The 20655-nt window shown below is 54.2% G+C and overlaps 1 protein-coding gene and 1 long non-coding RNA gene across 2 annotated transcripts; one reads left to right on the top strand and one right to left on the bottom strand.

Moving 5' to 3' along the window:
- Nucleotides 1-773: 773 nt before the first annotated feature.
- On the top strand, nucleotides 774-11371 carry LOC118550150 (uncharacterized). Its single transcript, XR_013442896.1, has 6 exons — nucleotides 774-1259; nucleotides 1511-1604; nucleotides 3364-3485; nucleotides 3946-4028; nucleotides 10060-10198; nucleotides 10993-11371. It is a non-coding gene; the product is annotated as an uncharacterized LOC118550150 (long non-coding RNA).
- On the bottom strand, nucleotides 5426-19990 carry CLEC2L (C-type lectin domain family 2 member L). The gene is made up of 5 exons (XM_036114215.2): nucleotides 19523-19990; nucleotides 11353-11427; nucleotides 9042-9208; nucleotides 8101-8201; nucleotides 5426-6105 (listed from the first exon to the last, which is right to left on the bottom strand). The coding sequence occupies exons 1-5, from the start codon at nucleotides 19710-19712 to the stop codon at nucleotides 5994-5996; spliced, it is 645 nt and encodes a 214-aa protein (XP_035970108.2). The 5' UTR covers nucleotides 19713-19990; the 3' UTR covers nucleotides 5426-5993.
- Nucleotides 19991-20655: the final 665 nt, after the last annotated feature.

The following is a 20655-nucleotide window of genomic DNA, read 5'->3' as shown; positions in this document are numbered from 1 at the left end:
CAGCTTTATGAAACCTCCAAATAAACAAGTCACAGTTGGGGAGGGGAGGGACCATCGAAGGGGTGTCCACGGGTTCTTAAATGCTTCCACTTGGGTGGGAATGCAAGCTGGTGCAGCCCCTCTGGGAAACAGTGTGGGGCTTCCTCAAAGAGTTGAAAACAGAGCTACCCCATGACCCAGCCATTGCACTACTGGCTATTTACCCCAAAGATACAAATGTAGGGATCCAAAGGGGCACGTGCACCCCAATGTTTACAGCAGCAATGTCCACAATAGCCAAACTATGGAAAGAGCCTAGATGTCCATCGACAGATGAATGGATAAAGAAGATGTGGTGCATATATACAATGGAATATTATGCAGCCATCAAAAGGAATGAAATCTTGCCATTTGCAACAACAAGGATGGAACTAGAAGGTATTATGCTAAGTGAAGTAAGTCAGTCAGAGAAGGACAATTATCATATGATCTCACTGATATGTGGAATTTAAGAAACAAGGCAGAGGATCATAGGGGAAGAGAGGAACAAATGAAACAAGACGAAACCAGAGAGGGAGACAAACCATAAGAGACTCTTAATCATAGGAAACAAACTGAGGGTTGCTGGAGTGGAGGGGTTGGGAGGGATGGGGTAACTGGGTGACAGACATTAAGGAGGGCATGTGTTGTAATGAGCACTGGGTATTATATAAGACTGATGAATCGCAGACCTGTACCCCTGAAACAAATAATACATTATATGTTAATTAATTGAATTTAAATTAAAAATAAATTTAAAAAAAAAAGGCTTCCACCTGGAAATGACCTGCATCACTTTTTCTTGGTTAAAGCAAGTCACTGGGTGCCTAACTTCAAAGAGACTGGGAACTACGCTCTTTCCATGCGCCCAGAAGGAAAGTGAAAAGGCTTGCATGGCAGTCCCATCTACCACCTCCTCTGAAACACATCCCCTGTCAACTGCTACATCCAAAGGCTCCGGACGGAGCAAAGCTGCTCCCCATCACTGACCTGCTTAGTCTCTGGTGTGAGGCAGAAAAAATACTTTGTTAGCCTCTGAAATTTGGGTATTATTGCAGAAGCTAGCCTGCTCTAATATTCTACTCAACTTACATTATAGTTAAAGAAGGTAGTAATACTTTTTTTTTTTTTTAAGTAGCCTCCAGGCCCAGTGTGGAGCCCATTGCAGGACCCAAACTCACGACCCTGAGATCAAGACCTGAGCCAAGATCAGGAGTCAAAGGCTTAACTGAGCCCAAACAGTATCCTTTTTTTAAGCCCTTACCATGGGCCTGGCACTGTGCTAATAAGCACTTCATGTATGAAATGTTTAGCACAGTGCCTGGCCCTAATCAGCTCTCAATTCATGTTAGTTGTTATCCTTATTCCAATTTTGTCTTATCTGTGTATGTATTTGCTCAGATGGATTCTGTGCTATAAACTACAGGACCCTAATGGGAATTGCAAGGCGATTGAGCATCTTGCTTATCATTTTCTCTAACACATCTGCAAGTTTTCATACTTTGTGGGAGGCTGAGCTGGAAGTACAGTTTCCAGGATCACAGACAGCATGTGCGGAGGAAAGAACATTGGAACTAGCAGTCAAGGTTAGTTGAGTTCAACACATATTTACTGAGTACCTTCTGCATGTGCCAGATGCCAAAGAAACAAAGGAGTGTGAGAGTGGACCCCTGCTCTCTAGGAGCTTACACTTCTGCAAGGATGGCAAACAAGTAAAGCAGGACACGTGTAATAATAAGAGTATAAACAGGGAACAGGAGGGCCATAAGACCCGGGTTCTAGCTCTAGCTGTGTGACCCCAGACATGTTACTTAACCTCTCTGGGCCTCGTGGACAGTGAGAATGGGGTAGATAATTTCTAACCCCTACAATTCTCACCCCTACAATTCTCAAAACCCTGTGAGGTAGACAAGGCAGGCACGATTTCTACTTTAGAGAGGTGAAGCCTGGGGTCGGAGAGGCTTAGCAATGCGGCCAGAGCCCCACACCGGCTGGCCGGTGGAGCTAGCCTCAGACTAGTCTCAGGCAGGTCTTGGGAGCCAGACCCAGAACGTGTCCACTCCAGGCTGCCCCGACAGAGAGCGGGGATCTCTGATGAAGGTGGCAGGAGGCTTTCCAGATGCCCGCAGTTTGAGTCCCATACGCTACAGACCAAGAAGAGAACAGAGGCAGGTACCTCGCCCCCCTCCCCCCCTCCTGGTGTAAGCACTCCCAGCAGACAGTGGGCCTTTCTGAAAACCAGGTCATCTTTTACAGAATGACACGGTGACATTAGCACGGTTATCCTGGTGAGCCCAGGAACCTTCAGCAGCCAAGGCCAGTCAGCGATGCCTGGTTCCCATTCACAGCCATGTCCCCATCTCGGGCCCTGTGCATGATGCAAAGGACATTTTGGAGGCTGGGACAGCTCTCCCTCACTGTACCTCTGGGCCACCGCCCACCCAGCCCACCCAGTACGTGCTCGCTTAGGGAACATGAGTGAGCTCATCTAATTGAAGCACAGCACATTAAAGATTCATCTTTGCTGCACCTCTAAAACCACGCCATGGCCACCAAAGCTTAAGAGACAAGTCTGACCAGAGCAGCCTCTGCCATCTCCCGCCGTGGCACACGGCTCCGGGCGCTGTGGGCAACCCCACGGTCATGGGAACCATCTTTGGAGCAGGTGCTATGTGCGAAGAGGCCAACAACACAGTCCCTACCATCCAGGGCTTTATAATCAGATGGCAGAGCAGTCAGATGGGGTGAAGAGAGGAGTCACAGATGACAAGGCCAGGAGATTCGGGCCATGTGAGAGGCTCGGTCCTAAGTGCTGGAGGTTTGGGGGAAGGGAGTGGCCACTGAGAGCTGCTACCGTCCGGGGAGGCGTCTGAGGGAGGCTCCAGCCCGACCTTGAAGGAGGAAAAGGACAGAAGGCATCATTTGCATTACCCCCACCCTCTGTGGGTAATTTAAATGAAAATCATATGAAGGAGACAAAAGTGTCCAGAAAAAGAATCGCCTGTGGGCCTCCATCCTGTTTTCCCTGGGTGGCCCCGCACCCCCACACGTACACCCTCCCAAACCTCCCTCCCCAGAGCTGGCCTCAGAGCTGGCAAAGGGACATGCGTGCCACACGAGTGGCTTCCCAAGGGCCCTGTGGGGTGGGGGTGGGTTCGGACCCTGCCTCCACCACCCCGCAGCTGTGTGACGTGGAGCCAGTCCCGTAACCTCTCTGAGTCCGCTCCCCATCCGTAAGCACGGGCGGGCAGTGCGGCCTTGCGGGGCGGAGACGGACTAAGCCGGCACCCGCTGACCTGGCGGCACAGCCCCGCACGCTTAGCCAGTCCTCCCTGTCGCCTCCAGCTCCACAGAGGCCGTGCGTGCTCAGCCTTCCACAGGGGCCCTGCCCGCTCCAGGGCTGCACCGAGGACCGGCCTGGGGTTTGGGTTCAAACCCACCCAGGGATCTGCGGCCCAGGCTCCGAGGTAAGCACACTCTCACCGCCAGGGGTCGCCTCGGCAACGAAAAACCTTCCGAAGGGGCTCAGGAGTGGGGTCCGGGGAAGGGGGAGGGTCCCTTGGGCCCTCGTGGCGGAGGGAGGTGCGCGCAGGTGGGGCGGAAGTGGCGGGGGGGGGTCGGAAACCAGCGGGGTGCCCGCCCTCGGTGCTGCCCCCTGTGGCCGCCAAGAGCACAGCACCGGGCCCCGCAGCCCCGCAAACGGGGCGGGCTCGGCCCACGCGGGAGGGTTAGGGTTAGGTGCTAAGCCCTCTCTAACCTTGCGAAGGATTGCCTGCGTTTCCGCATTTCCGCGGGCCAGTGTTTGCTTTCCGTCCTGTGTTTCCTTCCTTGGTAGGGACCAGATGGGAAAACTCTGAAAACCTTGGCGACCCTGAGTCCGGGTTCCTTTAGCTGCTAAACTGATTTAGAATTGTGGTGTGTTCCCAGGACAGACCCAAGGGCAGCAGAGCTTATTTGCCAGGGTGCACTTGGAAGCGGCCGGTGGCAGGCTTTGGATAACCGAGTAAGAGGTAAGATCCGAATGGCACGGGTTCATCGTCCCCTGTCTTGTCCCACTGCTCCCTTCCCAGCCCCCCTCATTGTTCGGTTCTCCCCACCTGCATCCCCCCCCCCCCCCCCCCCCGGCGGGCCGAGAACAGAGCTCGGGGCCTTGGGACTCTGCCACTTACACTTTCGCCACCTGTGGCAGCATTTCCTGCCTCGGACATTTCTGTGGCTACCACCTGCGAGGCTTTGGAGCCTGGCCATCTGTGAGGGAAAGATCCCGGTGAGGACCACGGGCCTGTGCATGACTGAGAATGGGCGGGAGGGAGACTATCCCCAAACCCCCCCTCCAAAGTAGCGGCGGCCACTGACCCCCCGACACACTTCCCACACGTGCAGGGAAGGTGGTGGCCTTCCTGCCACCCCCCCTCCCCCCCGGGGCACCACCACCACACTGAATTGCGGTCTGTTCTTCAGCCTACGCTCAGGTTCCTCACTGGCTTCCCACTAAAGACAAAATAGGAGATCACAAAAATGTCCATATTTTACTAGATATCTGGAAAGCAGGCAGAAAGTTCAACAAAACCAAGCTGACAGTTTTGCCTGAAACCCAACAGTAAAAGGACTGAGCAGAGCAAAGCAGGACCTGGTTTCCCTCTGAGCTATTTTCTGAAAATGGGCCAGGACCCAAATTCACCTGCACGCGGCTCGCCGGCCGGCAGCCCACATCTCAGCCAGCCCGGGGCACTGAGCGGAGGCTGGGGAGGTCCGGGCCCCACTAGGGCGAGCGCTGGGGCCCCAGGGGTGTGTGTGTGTGTGTTGGGGTGGTGGCACGTGGACCTCAACAGGCCCAGGGGAACTGCCAGACCCCCACCTCCTCCCCAGGCAGACCGAGGAAGGTAAAAAGAGGCTGTAGGACCTGCACACACTCTTATCCCGCCCACCATGAACATCATCTTTTCTGCATAGCTCATCCTCCCGCTCAGTCCACCCCCCCTTCTCCCCTAAGGCAGAATAAGTCATCCCTCCACTGTGTTCCAGAACATTCTGGTGCTTCCCAAGCTGTTGCCTCTGCTCCCTGTGTACTCCTTGGGGGATAAAGCTGTTGATCCCCAGGCCTGGTGGGGTGTCTGGCACGTGGTAGGTGTGATGTGAATAAACGTTTGTCATATTGAGTCGAATAGTAATGAAGGAACCAGATGGAACATACCCCTCAGACATCTAAGAATAACTCGGTAGCCCGGCCAAATTAAATGGTGCCCTGAGGCCACAGAATGTGTTTTTGTCCTCGGCTCCTACACGCTGCCACCTGCCACGCTAGATCAAGTGCATCTCAGCGATGGCTCCTCACAGGCCCCCAGAGATGTGTCCCTCCACTCCCCACCCCCAAGCCATGGCCCTGAAACAAATGGCAGCCGATTCCTCTGGATGCCAGTCATCTCTTTATTCCGTCAGTGACCAACACAACAGCACCCCAGACACAGCAGGGGCCTGCCTGAGAACCCAGGCCGGGCGAAGAGGGTGGTGGAGGGGGCCCCGTGCCGGGAAGCCCGCCCTCCCTGCCTCCCCAGCACCCAGGGGAGAAATGATCGTGCAGACAGTGATGCAATCCGTGTCAGCGCCCACCCTTCCTCCAAGCACCAGGGCCGCATGGGGGGGCACGTGTTCCAGCGCGGGGCCAGGGAGGGCCTTGGGGTGACTGAGAGTGGACTCTGACCTTGAGGAGGGACTGTGTGCATGCCTGTGCATGCGTGTGAATGTGTGCACGTGTGCGTGTGTGTTTGGGGGATGCCTACACTACGGAGCATGTGGGATTTGACGGCTGAGCCACAGGACCTGCCTGGGGCCAAGGAGACCAGGAACCAGGGCTGTGGGACCTGGAACAGGGGCCTGGGGCGGAGGGCACCCTCCTCACTGCTTCGCCTTGGAGAGGAGCGGGGGCAGGCCGGTCTTGGAGCCTGGCTGGAGGGCCGCCTCTGGCCTGACCCACCTCATGTGTAGGCCATCTTGCTGCACACCCAGGGCCGGGTCATCAGACACTCCGTTGACACCAGCCTGGTGGGCTCCACGAAGACACACTCTCCCAGGCCTGAGATGGGGAATCTGTGGCCAGAAGACAAGAGAGCAGGCGCTTACAACCTGGCATGCATAGCCCGTTGCTGGGTGGCCCCGGAGGCCCGGTGACCTGTCCCTCCCTCTGGAGCCACCTTCCACTACTTTTAGCCCTTATAGAACTTTCTAGTGTGGCTCCCCCCATTGTCTACCTACTGTGTGCACCACGGCTCCAGCCACCCTGAGGATGCCTACAGACACACCCTGCACTTTCCCATCCTGCTTCTGCATCCTTCCAGAGTTAGCTCACTTGTCCCATGAGCCAGAATCCGGTTCAGGACCACCCTCTGCCCAGCCTCCCTCCCCGCAGCACCTGCCTGCACCGTGGGACATGGAGGCCTGTGTCTGTCTGTCCCTGCCAGTCCCCCAGGCGGTCAGCACCTGCACAGTGGGCTCCGTGCCCCTCTCACCTTGGCTCCCCTGATGAGCACACAGTTCTAGCACAGGAAGAGCCCAGCGGAGATGAGCTAAATGAAACTACCTCGCAGGGGTGCACCTGATTAACCCCGGCGTCTGGTGCCCAGGCTGTGTGGCCCACAAATTCACAGACATCATCAGTAGGTGTGGGGGGTGGGGGTTCTTTCTACCTAAAATCATTCCTTTTGAATTTGAAGATTTCTTCTCAACCTCGTTTGGTCACCCAGATCTGAGGCCCCTGCCAAAGCTAGTGCTGGGGTCTCACAAGAGAGGGTACCAGAATGACCTCAAGAGGGGGTGCCAGGCAGGACTACCTCAGTGCCAGAGAAACATGGCCTAAAGGCCCAATGGTTGGCAGATGGTCAGCACGCTGGGGACCCCAGCCTCCAGGGCTCTCCCAGGTTCTGGGAGCAGGAAGCTTCCAGAAGAGGGGAGAGAGAGACAGAAAGTGCAAGACTTCTCAGCAGCTCTAAGAATAGATCTGGGATGAAGGCAGGAAAAGGACAGAGAAAAAACAGAAGAGACAATGAGGACAAAGAGGGGGTATAAAATGAAGGGCACAGGAGCCAGGGCAAAGGAGGGAAGGAGCTGACAGAATGCTCGCCTCCTGGAGGCTAAGCCCTAAGCCCGCCTCGAATGGGAACTTCCGGCCATGGTGGAGGGCTGGGGGTCTTGGGTGCCTCCCACTTCTCCTGCCTAGGGGACCCTACTGCATCATCATCATCATCAGGTGAGCAGCTGTGCCCCCACCCGGCTCCTCAGGGCCTATTCCTCCAGCCTTAGGGGCTGGACTAGAAACTGAGGTTCTTATTCCCCTGTATGCCCTCCCCTGTGCTCCCCTAAGCCTGGACTACCTCCCCCCCACACACACACACACTATCACCACCCCCCCACACTGCCACAGCCAGACACTCCCACCCCCACCACCCATGACCCCTGCCACCAGCACCCAACAAACCAGTCCCTGATACGCACACCTGCCGCCGCAGCACACTCTCACGTGCACACCCCTTGGGTCACACAAGCAATCCCACCACTTCACACACGGCCAGCACCCTCAGGCACTGTTTGTTCAGGGAGTGCTCACAGTACCCTGGGGTCAGAGCCCCTTTCTTCCACAGGAACAATGTTTAGGCAACACATGGCTGCCCAGAATAGAGACCCCATCCCCACTCTCCCCTGCGGGCAGTGTGGTCGAGTGGCTAAGTTCTGACCAATGCAGAGGGACATCTAGACCATGTCTTCCCCTTCCTCTGAGCCACACTGAGCCCCACAGACGAGCCGCTACCCAGGTGGGGAGCCACAAGATGGAAAGAGCCTGGGCCCCACAGCAGGAAGCTCTGATGACTACATACAGTAGAGCTGCCAAACCAGGCTGGACATTAGGGGAGAGAGAGAGAAGTAAAGCCCTCTTCATTATTATTATCTCGGTCACACGCTGCTGACCCTGGAGGTTAGGAACTCTAGCTATCACAGAACTCAGTGGTTCTCCCTCAGAAGGCTATGTCTGGGGGGGCTAGACCTTCCCCAGTCTAAGTCCAGTGGCCAGAAGATGAAGCCTCAGCTCACGTGTCCGGGTCAAATGGGTCCCCGTTGACCCAGTGGAATTCGTCCCCAACTCTGCGCAGACCAATCCAGGGCTCCCTCCGTGTGAACTTGAACATAAACTCCTATATCAAGGAAAGAGGGAAACCTGAGTCATCTGCAGTTTCCTGACTGTTCGTACATCCCAAGACTGACCTCCGCTGAGAAGACTGGCTCCCACAATATACAGACGCTGAAAGGGGGATCCCTCCCTGCATCCCGCAAGTAAGGAGCTGGGTTCCAGAGCGCCCTGCACTCTCACTGACATCCCTCCCAGCAGGTGGGAGCATGCCCGCTGGACGAGGAAGCCTAGAACAAGGTTTGTCCTCCTAGCTCCGTGGTCCAGCCCGCCAGTCAGTATTCCTGATTTGCAGGAAGCCTGGGATTGCCCAATGTGATGGATGGTCTGGGACAAATCACAACGTTCAGTTTGGGTGTCCTTCTACCCCCATACTTCTGGGCCTTTCTCTGCAGCAAGGAGATACTGTACTGTGTATCCAAGACAAACAGAAGTGATTTTTCGACTACCTGCTATTTTGGATTGCCACACCACTGTTACCCCCAAATCCAAAACGGACAACAGACTCATTCATTGTGTTTCTTTCATTTTTCTACTGAGAAAACTGTTTTGGGTGTTCATCGAGAGCTCATGCCCTGATTTGGACGAGTAGAAGGTGCCAGTGTGTTCTTCATTCACAAGGGCGTTTATAATTTGTAATTCTAATGAATCTAGTTGAGCTCAGCAAACCAGCCTCAGCTTGAAATCCGTTGGCCTTCACCACAGCAGTGGAAACAGGAGCCACTCGGAAACGTGCTCGCACCCCACAGGGCCCACCAGCACACCCCCGGCCGGAAACAGGTCATGGGGGCCGCCACACCCCAGGAGTGGGGTTCTCCCCGGAGGTCGCCCGCGGCCCAGCGCTCACCAGCTCCTTCTGGCTCTGGATCACGGCCAGCGCAGCCTCGTGAGTATGGCAATACTGTCTGCCCGTGTTCCAGTCCCTCGGCTCCTCAGAAAAGAAGTAGCATTTCCTTCCGTAGAGCAGCCAGTCCTCCGGGCAGGGCGCCTCGCACTTGATACAACCCTTGGAAGCTGCAGGGGAGACGGAGGGGACTCAGCGTCTGACAGCAGGCCTGGCCCCTGCTCGGGCCTCAAGAGTCCTGCTCAGCGACCCAGCGTTCCCTCCACCGGCCCAACTTCGGTGCCCTCCGGGGTGCCTCGGGTGGCCCTCTCCCCAGATGAGCCCCTCTCACGGTGCCCAGCAGGGAAAAGGGTGGTGACCCAATAAACAGGGAAGGGAAATTGGGGAGGCTGGCAAGGGCATGACCACCAGGAGAAGTGCCAGCAGATTAGCCCCTGGGGTCAGAGCTCCTCTCTCTCCCCAAACTCCCTGAGGCATGGAAGCCCAGAAACACAGATTTAGAAAAGATCTGGAGGCCACGTGTCCAAGCTTCTCCATCCTGCCTGGCTCACTGCAGTGTGTCCACACGGGCACCCAAATGCTGCCCCCAGAACAGACTGGAACACACCAGATGTGGCCCCACTCCCAGCAACAGTGATGGCCACACTCCTTCCAGTGGCTACGGGCTTTCCAGTCTACAGACTGCTTCCAGGAAAGGAATCAGTGGGTATGTGCACACGTGCGCTTTCCTCGGCAGGCAGAACGTGCCCTTCGCTTGTTTTCGTGTCATCTATTTCCAAGCCGGGTCTCCCCTGTGTCCAGAATATGTATCAATCACCTTTTAAATCCATTTGAAGATCTTATTTTTATTTCTTCCACCTTTATCTCATTCACATTGGCTCATCTGAGTTTCGAAAGATACATTTTGATCTTGATTTTTTTTTTCCCACCTGTCATATTAAGCACCCTTCATCTGTTGCCCTGAGCATCCTTGTGTCACCTACGAATTCCATAAGCATCTTTTTGTTTGTTTTCGTACAAGTGAGTGATTAAAATGTCGACGGGGACAGAGCCAAGAAGAGGCCTGTGGTACTCCAGCCCCGAGGGACCTACAGACACCGACGCCAATTAAATAACCGACACTCCGGCCTGTCTGCTCAGTGGGCTACAGGACCACTAAGGTATTGGCCATGGCGTGGGCACGTGTCAGCTTTTCCACAAGGACCTCCAGAGAGATTCTGTTGTGCTTTACGAAAATCACAACACGCTATGTCTTCGCATTGCTCTGACCTCCCCAACCTAGCACGAGGACAAAAGGAAACTAATTTAATTCGTAGTGATTATTCTAGATGAATCCAAGCTTGCACCAGTGGTCGCCATATTCTTTTCTAAACACTCACAAATCCCCTGATTATCATGCATGCCCAAAGGGGAGGGTTTGGTGGGAGCTAATACTATCACTGGACTTCTCTCCCCTTTCAAGGTGCCCACCTCTGGGTGCTTCTCAAAGATTAAAGACAAGGGCGCCTGGGTGGCTCAGTTGGTTAAGCCACTGCCTTCGGCTCAGGTCATGATCCTGGAGTCCTGGGATCGAGTCCCGCATCGGGCTCCCTGCTCGGCAGGGAGTCTGCTCCTCCCTCTGACCCTCCCCCTTCTCATGCTCTATCTCATTCTCTCTCTCAAATAAATAAATAAAATCTTAAAAAAAAAAAAAAAAGATTAAAGACAAGGCACTGAAATCCCTTTGCAAACTCTTTAGAACCCACCACACATTTTGACTTGAATCCATAAAAAGCAGCCCAATCTCCTGGTCATAGAGCCTTGCCTGTCCTTGGAGGGTTTCCTCCCTTGTATTCCTTTCCCCCTTTCAGTCCCACATGGGAAGCCCCCTAGCAGGGATGCCTCCAGAACTGGGCAGCAAAGATGATGTCCTAATCATCCTTTCTTTCTTTCTTTCTTTTTTTTTTATCCTCAGCATTTAGGGGACCTAACACACAGCGGGGCTCCATAAATGTTTGTTAAATGAATGAATGTGATCTTTCAAGGCCCTTGTCCCCAAACCGTCTCCTCCAAGAAGCAGTGCCTATCTAACTCACCTCAAGTTGGCTCTGTGTACCCAAGTCACCTGGCCACTCCCCCACGTGGCTTAGTAAAGGGGACAGGGAGAGCCATCGTGTGGATATATTATTTTAGGCTAAACTCTCACCCAGAAACAGCACTCTGTTTTCTATGCTTTGGGCCCCACGGAATACATGGTATGTCCGGAACCTTTCTTTACCGAATGAGACCTGATTTTGACAAGGTGTGTGTACCCCGCCCGGACATCCACGCTCACCCAAGATGCTCATCACCACCAGGATGGCGAACAGAAGGACCGCGATGGCCCCCAGCAGGAGACGTGTGGTGGTGTCTGAAGAGAGAAAGAAGGGGTTCAGTACCCGGCCACCCACACCCCACTGCCAAGCCCCACCGCCAAGCCCCAGGTCCCGACGCCAGAGAACTCTGGCCTGGGCCCAGCAGTCTGAGTTTTCACAAGCCCTCCGCGGGAATCTGCTGCTCACTGAAGTCCCAGAGCCGCTGTTCTGGAGCCCAGGTCTGAATCTTCGACCCGGCTGCCTAAACCCACCCCTTCCAAGGCTCTGCGCTTGCCATCTTCCGTGGCACCAAACTTTCCAGTTCTTACCTCCTGCCGCTTCTCTGCCTGCTCCCGGTTTCAGCCACGTGGATTCCCTGAAATAACCCAGCCTGTCCTCACAGCCCCGGGGCTGGGTCTTTGCCCCCGGAGCTCTTCTCCCCCCTGCCCCGCTACCCCTGGAATCCTGCCCACCCTGCCCCTTCCATCCTCTTCACAAAACCTCCCCTGATCCTCTGCCTTCCCCGCTTTTAAATTTTTATTTATTTTTTTGTTATCACTGAACATTTTTATTTTCTTTTTAGCGGAAGAACCCTTTTAGACCTTAGACATAGACTCTATTTTTCTTACTGTCATTAAACAGACATAACATCAAAGTTGCCATTTTAACCATTTTTAAGCGCACAATTAGCGGCATTAATTCCATCCATGATATTGTGCAACGATCCCCACTGTCTATTTGCACAACTTTCTCACCACCCAAACAGAAACTCGGTACTGATTAAGCTTTCACTCCTGGTTCCCACCTCCCCCAGCCCCTGGTTACCTGTAATCTACTTTCTGGTCTCTATGAATTTGCCTATCCTAGAGATTTCATGTAAGTGGAATCATACAATATTTGTCCTTTTGTGTCTGACTTATTTCACTTAACTCAATGTTTTCAAGGTTCATCCATGTTGTACCATGTGTTAGAATGTCATTCCTTTTTATGGCTGAATAATATTCCATTGTATGAATATATGTATATATATACTCCTATATACATATATATTTGCTGTTGTTTATCCATTCATCTGTTGATTGACACTTGGGGGGAACATGAACACCCAGTCCATAACAGGGCGTCCCCCAGAACCTTCTGAGCTGCTGCGGTCTGATTTTGTCTTCTAAGCCCACCGCCACGCTGAAATCCCCTTTGCCAGCAGCCTGAGGTTCTCTCTGCCTCCCTCGTGTACAGCCTCTCCTGCCCCTTCTATCCTACGTCATCCTTTTCCTTAGTTTACTCCCTTGTTCTGGTGGAGTACATCTTCCACTGCCCTGCACAGCCCCAGCGGCAAACGTTCACGCTGGGTCCTGCAGTGAATGCTGCCCCTGGGGTTGTGAACCCAGAGGCCTGAGTACTACAGGTTGGAAAGAATTCTCCTTCCAAAGAATGTTGAGGGCATTACTTAATTGTCTTCTAGCTCCAGTGTTGCTCTTGAAAAATGGCTCCAGAGCCATCCTCATCCATGATCCTTTTAATATCATTTGCTTTCCGCGTCCCGCCCCCACCCCTCAGAAACTTTAAAGGATCTTTTCTATGACACAGTCTTCTAAAATTTCATCATGCGTGCCATGCCTTCGTTTGGGTCCATTTTCATCCACTAGACTAGGCAATCAATGGACCTGTTCAATCTGGAAGCTCATGTCCTTCAGTTCCAGGAAATTTTCTTCAACTATACCATCAATGGTTTCTTCTCACCCACTTTCTCCATCCACTTTCTGGAGGTCATATTCTTCAGATGTTGGACTACTTGAATTGGTCCTCTGAGTTTCTTTCCTTTTTTCTCCCTTACCCACTATCTTTTTGCCTTTTTGCTCTATTTCCTGGAAGGTTTTTCTCAACTTTATCTTCCTACTCTCTCCCGAATTTTCCATTTCTGCAATTATTTTTAATTTCCAGGGTTGTTTTTTGTTTTGGCTGTGGTTTGCTACTGTTCTCAGTAGCATCCTGTTTTTAATGATGCCATATTGGAGCGCCTCAGTGGCGCAGTCTGTGGAGCGTCTGACTCTTGGTTTTGGCTTGGGTCCTGATCTCGGCATAATAGGATACAGCCCCTGCCTTGGGCTCTGCACTCGTGCTGGGCATGGAGTCTGCTTGGGACTCTCTCTGCCCCATCCCCTCCTAAAATAAATAAATAAATCTTTTCTAAAACATGATGCCATGTTTTCTCTTATCTCTTTCTGGATATTACTGATAGTTTTTTGGAGGCAGAGGAGGAGAGGACAGGGGGGCAGAAAGGTTATTTCTCCCTGTATAGTCTCTTTTTCCTCCAAATTGCTTTTTTTCCTGTTCATTTGTTTTGGTCTGTGGTTTCCATGTCATCAAGTTTCCTCAGATGTCTGGAGATCCTTGGTTATTTGTTCCTGATTAAGGCAGGAGGGAAGAGTCCATTGGAGCCTCCGAGACTGGGGAGGGGCTTATAAACTGTGGGGTCCCAGCAGAGTGACCAGGCTGGGCTGGTCCTCCAGGTGCTCTGAGTGCCAACCTCCTGGGGTTTTTCCTCTGGGCTGGGCCAGAGTTCCTGGAGAAGGCTCTTCTGTTTCCCTCCTGAAGGGTGTAGGCTTGACCAGGAGGAGAGGCTGGGAGGCCATCCTAAACATTCATTATGTACATGTCCCCTTAACTGCTTGCTCCCAAATGTACTGCCCTCTCTCAGACTTAGCCTCAGGCTCCTGCCAGAGCTGGGAAGAGGACCTGGGCAACTAAATCCTTTCTAAAATATTCAACCAGCCCTCCTATTTCAGCTCTATCTTCACTCACTGCCATGATGACTGGTGCCCCCCATCTCCATACTTTGGGGGCTCCTGTGTGTGACTCAGTTTGCTCCTCTGCTTTCCGAGCCTTCTCAGGCCAATAGAAGCAGCTCCCACTCATTATTGATCCCTAGCTCCCAACTGTATTGGCTATTGTCTTCTCTCCCGTTCTCGTTGTCCTTATGGCCTTTGAAAAATCCCTTTACTGTCATGTCAGTGGGCTTCTGGAAGGAAAGAGGAAAAATGTGTGTGTTCAGTCTGCCATCTTTACCTGCAAGTGCAGCCATCATTTTGAAATCCTTCCCGTGAGCAAGGACTATGCTGGCGAGTGACCAGGAGTCCAGAGGCAGGTGGCTGTGGGCACGCTAAGAGCAGAGCCTCACACCTGCCCTCGCGGGCTGGGCTCTTTCTGTGTCTGCTCCTTGTCCTCAGTGGCAGCCTCAGTAGGGCTCAGTAGGATCAGCCTCAGTAGGGCTGATCCGCCTGATCTGCCCGATGACCCCCTGTGGCAAGTGCACTGCCTGGATCCTTCCTCTCCCTTCTCTACGGGCCCCTCTAGGCCTGTACAACTGGCACCGTAATGCTTTGTGCACTGAAGGTAAGAGCATCGCGTCTTAAACCACTTCACTGGGTTCAAATCCCAGTTCAGCCACTTTCCTAGATGGTTTAGTAACTTTTCATGACAAAGTTACTTCGCTTCTATTTTACTTCATTTTCTTCATCTTTAAAACAAAGGAATAGTAGTATCTGCCTCTTAAAAATTTTTATGAGAAGCCAATGTTCAGGGCTTAGCAGAGTGTCTGGCATAGCAAGCTCTGGTTCAATGTTAGCAATTGCCATGATGATGATGATGGTGGTGGTGGTGGTGGTGGTGGTGAGCCCACAGGCTCCTTTAGGGAAAGCGCTGTGCTTTACTTGCCTTTGTGTTCCCTACAGTAGGCGAAAAAAAAAAAGCCATTGCCTTGCATGTTACAGAGCACCCCCGGATACTCAAAGGGGAATTTAGCTACACTGAATGACAATGTCCTTAGTCAGCCTTAAACTCAGCTGACTCTGTAGGAGAGGCCGTGTGGACATACAGCTGCTCTCTGGGGGCGGGGAATCTGCACACGCTTCTCCAATGTCACCAGAACCAAGGTGCCTCTTCATTCTTTCCTGAGGACAACTGCTCTGGACACGGCACCGCGGACAGAAAAAGGACACTCCAGGGAGTCCCGGCTCGTTGCTCACTGCTGCCCTCACAGAGGACGACTGTGGGGCTGGACGATCCAAAACAACGTTGTATTCGTTTCCTAGGGTTGGGAACAAACCCCACAAACTGGATGGCCTACAACACCGGAAACTTATTGTCTCACACTTCTGGAGGCCAGAAGTCCCCAATTAAGGCACCAGCAAGGCCGCAGTCCCTCTGAAAGTGAGGGGAGTCCTTGCTCGCTTCTTCCTGGCTTCTGAGGTGCTGGTGACCTTCCTCGACCCTGGTTTGCAGTCCCCTCATTCCAGGCTCTGCCTTCTTCATCACACAACCTTCTCCCTGGTTGTCTCTGTCTTTATATGACTGTTGTCTTATAAGGAGCCCACCCACTCCAGTATGCGCCTATCTTAACTAATCACATCTGCAATTACCATATTTGCAAATAAGGTCCCCTTCTGAGGAGCTGGTGGTTCAACTGCTTCAACATAGCTCCTTGGGAGAGCAGGAGGAAATAGAATTCAAGCCGTAAGAAGGGTCTAACTCAACAACCATTCCTTCCATGCAATTGTCCACAATAGATGGACTCTGAGGTTGCAGTTACTTATGTTTATAAATGTATATGATTTAGCCTCATGTTGGAAGGGACAGCTGAAAATCTGGCTCCTAACCCAAACAGATGCTCCATCACCCTCACACCCAGAGCCCAGAAGAGACTCACTGCTGACCTCTCTGAGTTGTCAGAGCCACAGTCTCTGTGCATAGTCTTGACTCTTTGAAACTATCAAATGTAGAGTTTGGTGATTTTTAAATTTTTAAAGGCTTTACTAAATGCATGTGTGTGGTTTTGATCAGGAAGTTGTGGGTTGATGCCTAATCAAGAAACTTTCAACATTAAAAATTCAGAATCGGTGAGCTCTGAAAAATCTATAGCCTGGCGATACGCAGAATCACTGTCCCCTGCCGTACCCCCAGGTCACTCTTCCCCATCCCCACCCCCGATGCCAGAAATATCCCCATCTCCAGTCACCCCCAGTCTTTCTAGAACCCAGGCCGAAGCAATGGGTCATCTTTCCCAGCCCCTCCCCAGAGGTGGGGGTGGGGGGTGGAAGGAAAAGTGATTAGCCACCAGGAGAGAAGGCTTGATCAGGAGAACTTCTGTTTGGCTTTATATTTATACAGCTAATTGTTCATCTAAGGAAAGTCGTGAAGTCCTGAGCTCTAATCCCGGTTTAAATTTAAGAAGTTCTCCATTTCGCTTAACCCGGGAGGAGAAAAAGAGGGTCCACGCAGGAGGCGGCAGCGTTGTCTGAGGATCACGGGCAGGAGAGCTACACGCACCCCAAACACAATTCATTTCCGTCCCCTGGGCCTCATGAAGTCTGAGATCCTTGGTCCATGTGGAATGATACAAGAACTCTCAGGGCAGAGGGCCCTTGTGGCAAACATGCCTTAGCAACCAACATGTGTCCTTGGTCAAGACACTTAGCCCCTCCGAGTCTGTTTCCTCATCTGCAGAACAGATAGAGCACTCAGCAGCCCCGGTAGGGTGTGTGTGAGGATTAAATGGGACAGTATCGTGAAAGCCCTGAGCATGGGGTCCAGCACACCGTAGGTGCTTCCGAAATGTTTGCTGCGTGGTAATAAAGGAGTGTTTAGCTTGGTCAAGTCCAAAAGTCTCCCACTTGTCTCAAGACAGGTACTTGGCTAAGCAAGGGCTGCACAGTCCTTGGCCCTCAGACCTGGCAGACCCGTCATCCCATCACGGGTGTTTCTCAGTGTCAGTCGACTGGGCTCATTTCCGTGGACTTCAGTTTGGAGTGGGGAGCCGACTCAAGGTAGGTAGACCAGCAGTCCAAGGGTTTCAACTGAGCTCCCCCATCACGGGTGCAGGATGCTAAGTCCAGAGAGCTGGGGAGAGGGGTCACCTACACAGCCTACCCCACTGTGGGGCCCTGAGAGGCAGAAATCATTATCTAGCTTAGTAGATAAGGAAACAGGCTCAAATGAGTTTGAAAACCTGCCAGCCCATGGTGGTGGAGGATATGGCTTGGGTTTACCCGACTCCAGACTTTGTGTTCTTTGTACCTCACCAACCTGCCTCAGCCCCTGTCCTGTGATTTCTGCCCACACAGCAACACCCTGGAGAGACCAGTCCTGGTCCCTGAGCTCCCCTCTTCTGACAGGAGATGGGGGTGCCAAGGGAACACCCAGCAGACCCTCAGAGCACCAGTGGAGGAGAACACCCTGGACTCGGACCCCAGATACTAAAACTACTGTAGAAAAAGCCCTTGGGCCTCAGATGCTGAGCCTCCGAGGACCACAGGCATCAAGGGTGAGCTGCTTCTGGGTAGACCATGGGGCGGGCCAGAGGAGGCATGAGACCCAGACCCAGACCTGGTGAGGAGCCACACCAGGACAGGCAAGACAGGGCTGGAAGGCTGGACACAAGTAGGCACGGGTGGAAGAGCCAGTGTCCCGCTGGGCCATTCTCCTGCCTTCTTCAGCCTAACTGCAAGTGGTCACCCAGCCCGGGTGGGGAGCAGGAAGCGGAATGTGTCAAAGTCAGGGCAGGAGGTACAATAGGAACCAGCAAGCCAGAGAGCACTGAAAGAGGCCACATCACCCCTGAAGAGGCCCTAACCATCAGGGGGCTAGAGTTAGGTTAGGGCAGACCCTGCAGGAATGCTTAGGAATGAATGAAGACATATAGGCAAAAGGAGTGAGCAACTTCAAGAAATAACTTGGGCGGGAGGGAAGCAGGGATCACAGGCAAATCCAACAATGCCCAGCAGAGAGAGGCGTTTGTCCACCTTTATTCAACTCAACTCTTCCCAGCCTGCAATGGCTCTTCTACTCCGTGAGCCAACATCTTTGCTTCCTTTGTCCCAAATCACCATCCAGGTGTCGGACCGCCCCTGCCTCCAGAGTTAGCACAGAGTTAGTCCACACCCCTGGCCCACTAGCATCCGGGTCAAACGCTGACATTACTGCCCCCACCTTTCCCTCCGCGGCAAGGCACCTGCCCTGCCAAGTGCTGGCTAGGTCTCGCCCCTGACCACCACCCCACCTTCCACACTGACCTGGCCACTCTTCCAAGGGCAAATCCACTGGCTCATTGTAGGCTTAAAACCTCTCAACAGCTCCTGCAGAACAAAGTCCAAACTCTTTGGCAAGGCCTGGGTGGCCATTCACAATCTGGGCCCTCCAGATTCTTCTCTTCCCATCCCTTCCCCCCATCCCAGTACTCCGGAGTTCAGTTTGCCACAAGGGAACGGCTGGTTCTGGCCACCTGGACCCTGAACATGTCACTCCTTGAGCCCGGTGCACCCTGTCTTCTCTCCACATCTAAAAGGTCACCTACTCCAGGAAGCCTTCCTTTTCTAATACTCTGTCCCTACGGGTGGTGTGACCCAGGCTCTGGGCTTCCCTAGTTAACACTGCACAGATCCTCAGCCTTTGGACTGGGGATGTCAGGAGTACGCAGAAGTCCAGAGGGCCAGCCCTCCCCCCTGCCAACTCTAGCATCTCCCACACCACACACCACCAGGGGCCACAAAGTTTTCCAGAAGAACTCATGAACTTGAAATCTATTTTCCACTTGGTTACTGCCCCTGAGCTAGCCAGGGGTCACTCCCTGAGGCCATCTGACTGGAAGGGGTAGGTGGCACTCATGACCTTGCAAGGAAGAGCCTGAGGCATATTCTCCACATCTCCCCTCCCTACGTGCCCCCATCACCACCAGCGTGCTCTCGGCTTCCCACCGGGGCACTGGTACCATCTCTGGGCTCTACAGCTTTTGTCGCTTTGCCCAAAGCATTTCCACTACTACAGATCTCAGCCACCCTCTCAACATGCCCATCGGATGAGGGCCGGTCAGTACACTGTCCCCCCTTCATTCTGGAGGAGATTGGGGCTCAGAGCACGAAACCTGCTCCCAAGGTCAAAGAGTGAGTTAGCTGCCTAGGTAGGGTCAAGGCTGTAACTATAGGTGGTCCCTAGCTACATCCCCCCACCCCCTCCGCCATGTGGCATCTGAGTGCCCTGAAATCAGTCCTCCGGGGGCTCCCGCCCTCCCCTCCAGGAGCTTGGCCAAGGTGACTCTGACCCGGGTCCCCGGGCCGGAGTGGGGGGGATGGGGGAGATGGAGGGCCGCTGGGCGCTTACCCTCCAAGGCCGCCTTCCAGCTGGTGCTGCCCTCATAGCCCGACCCCGATCGCCGCAGCAGCCCCTCGGGGCCGCGGCCCTCGGCCTCGGCGGGCGAGCGCAGCCTGGGCGCAGCGGGGACGGGCGCGGGGCGGGCGGCAGGGGGCGGCGGCGGCCGGGTCCGCGCTGGGGGCTCCCGGGCCGGCTCCATGCCGGGCGCTGCGCCGCGCCGCGCCCGCGCTCCTGCACTGGGGTGCGGGGCCCAGCCCGACGCGCACTCGGCGCTCCGCGCGCCCTGCGGGCCCCCCAGGCCGGCCTCGGGTGGACCAGTGCCGCGGCTCGCGCAGGCCGGGGCTGAGCCCGGTTCCCCGCGCCGGACCCTCTGTGCCCGGTCGCCGTCCCCTCCGCCGGCCGTGCGCGCCGAGCCTGCCCTGGGCGAACCGCAGCCTCCGCGCAGAGCCGGGGCCCGGGGAGGAGCCGGTGGAGGCGCGCGGTAGCGGGGGTGGCGGGGAGGCGCGGGGAGGGAGGGTGCGGGGGGGTGGCGGGCGGGGAGGGAGGAGGCGCCGAGGAGCAGGGACAGCCCCACAGCCACGGCCCCGCCGGCCACCCGCTCCCGCGGCAGGATGCCAGATGCAGCCGAGAGGAGCGCCGAGCCTGGAGCCGGGAGACCTGTCCTCTAATCCAGCTGCCCCTGCCAGCCTCCGGCCTGTCCTCTGTAAAATGGGAATAAAGTTTACAGGGATGGTGCGGTGAGACTTAAGGAAAACGGGGGGCTTTCCTCTGGCGTCCCGGAGCTGGAGCAGAGGGGTGGGGCTGTCACTTGGCCCAGACTCTTGAACCAGGAGAGAAAGGAGAGAGCAAAGATCTGTGGGGACAAGTGGGGCAACATTTCAGATTCAGTTCACACCGGTGAGCATCCACGAAGCGCCAGGGACTCTTACAGAGTTGAGCTGACGACATCCCCAGTTTAGGTTGAAAACTGGAAGTCAAGGGCATTTCTGAAGGCTGCACCCTGCAGGTGTGTGGTTGGTGGGTTTTCTCACTCCTGGGCCAGGGCTTCCTCAATGGCCTTCACTTGGCCTGTACCCTCTCCCTGGCTGACCCACAGTCACTTGAGGCTCTCCCCCTGAATTTTCCCTCTCTCATCCCAATCC

This window comes from Halichoerus grypus, chromosome 12, assembly GCF_964656455.1.
Source record: "Halichoerus grypus chromosome 12, mHalGry1.hap1.1, whole genome shotgun sequence".
In the NCBI taxonomy this organism is placed as follows: Eukaryota; Metazoa; Chordata; class Mammalia; order Carnivora; family Phocidae; genus Halichoerus; species Halichoerus grypus.
The sequence above is the reverse complement of the archived record's forward strand: the minus strand, read 5'-3'. Positions and strand labels throughout refer to the sequence as shown.

Excerpts from the sequence above, each read along its gene's own strand:
- CLEC2L (XM_036114215.2), bottom strand. The coding sequence starts at position 19,712 with ATGGAGCCGGCCCGGGAGCCCCCAGCGCGGACCCGGCCGCCGCCGCCC. Across the intron at positions 8,202-9,041 it reads TCCAGAGCCAGAAGGAGCTG|GAGTTTATGTTCAAGTTCAC; the intron begins GTGAGCGCTGGG and ends TCCTTGATATAG. Across the intron at positions 6,106-8,100 it reads GACCCATTTGACCCGGACAC|ATTCCCCATCTCAGGCCTGG; the intron begins GTGAGCTGAGGC and ends TTCTGGCCACAG.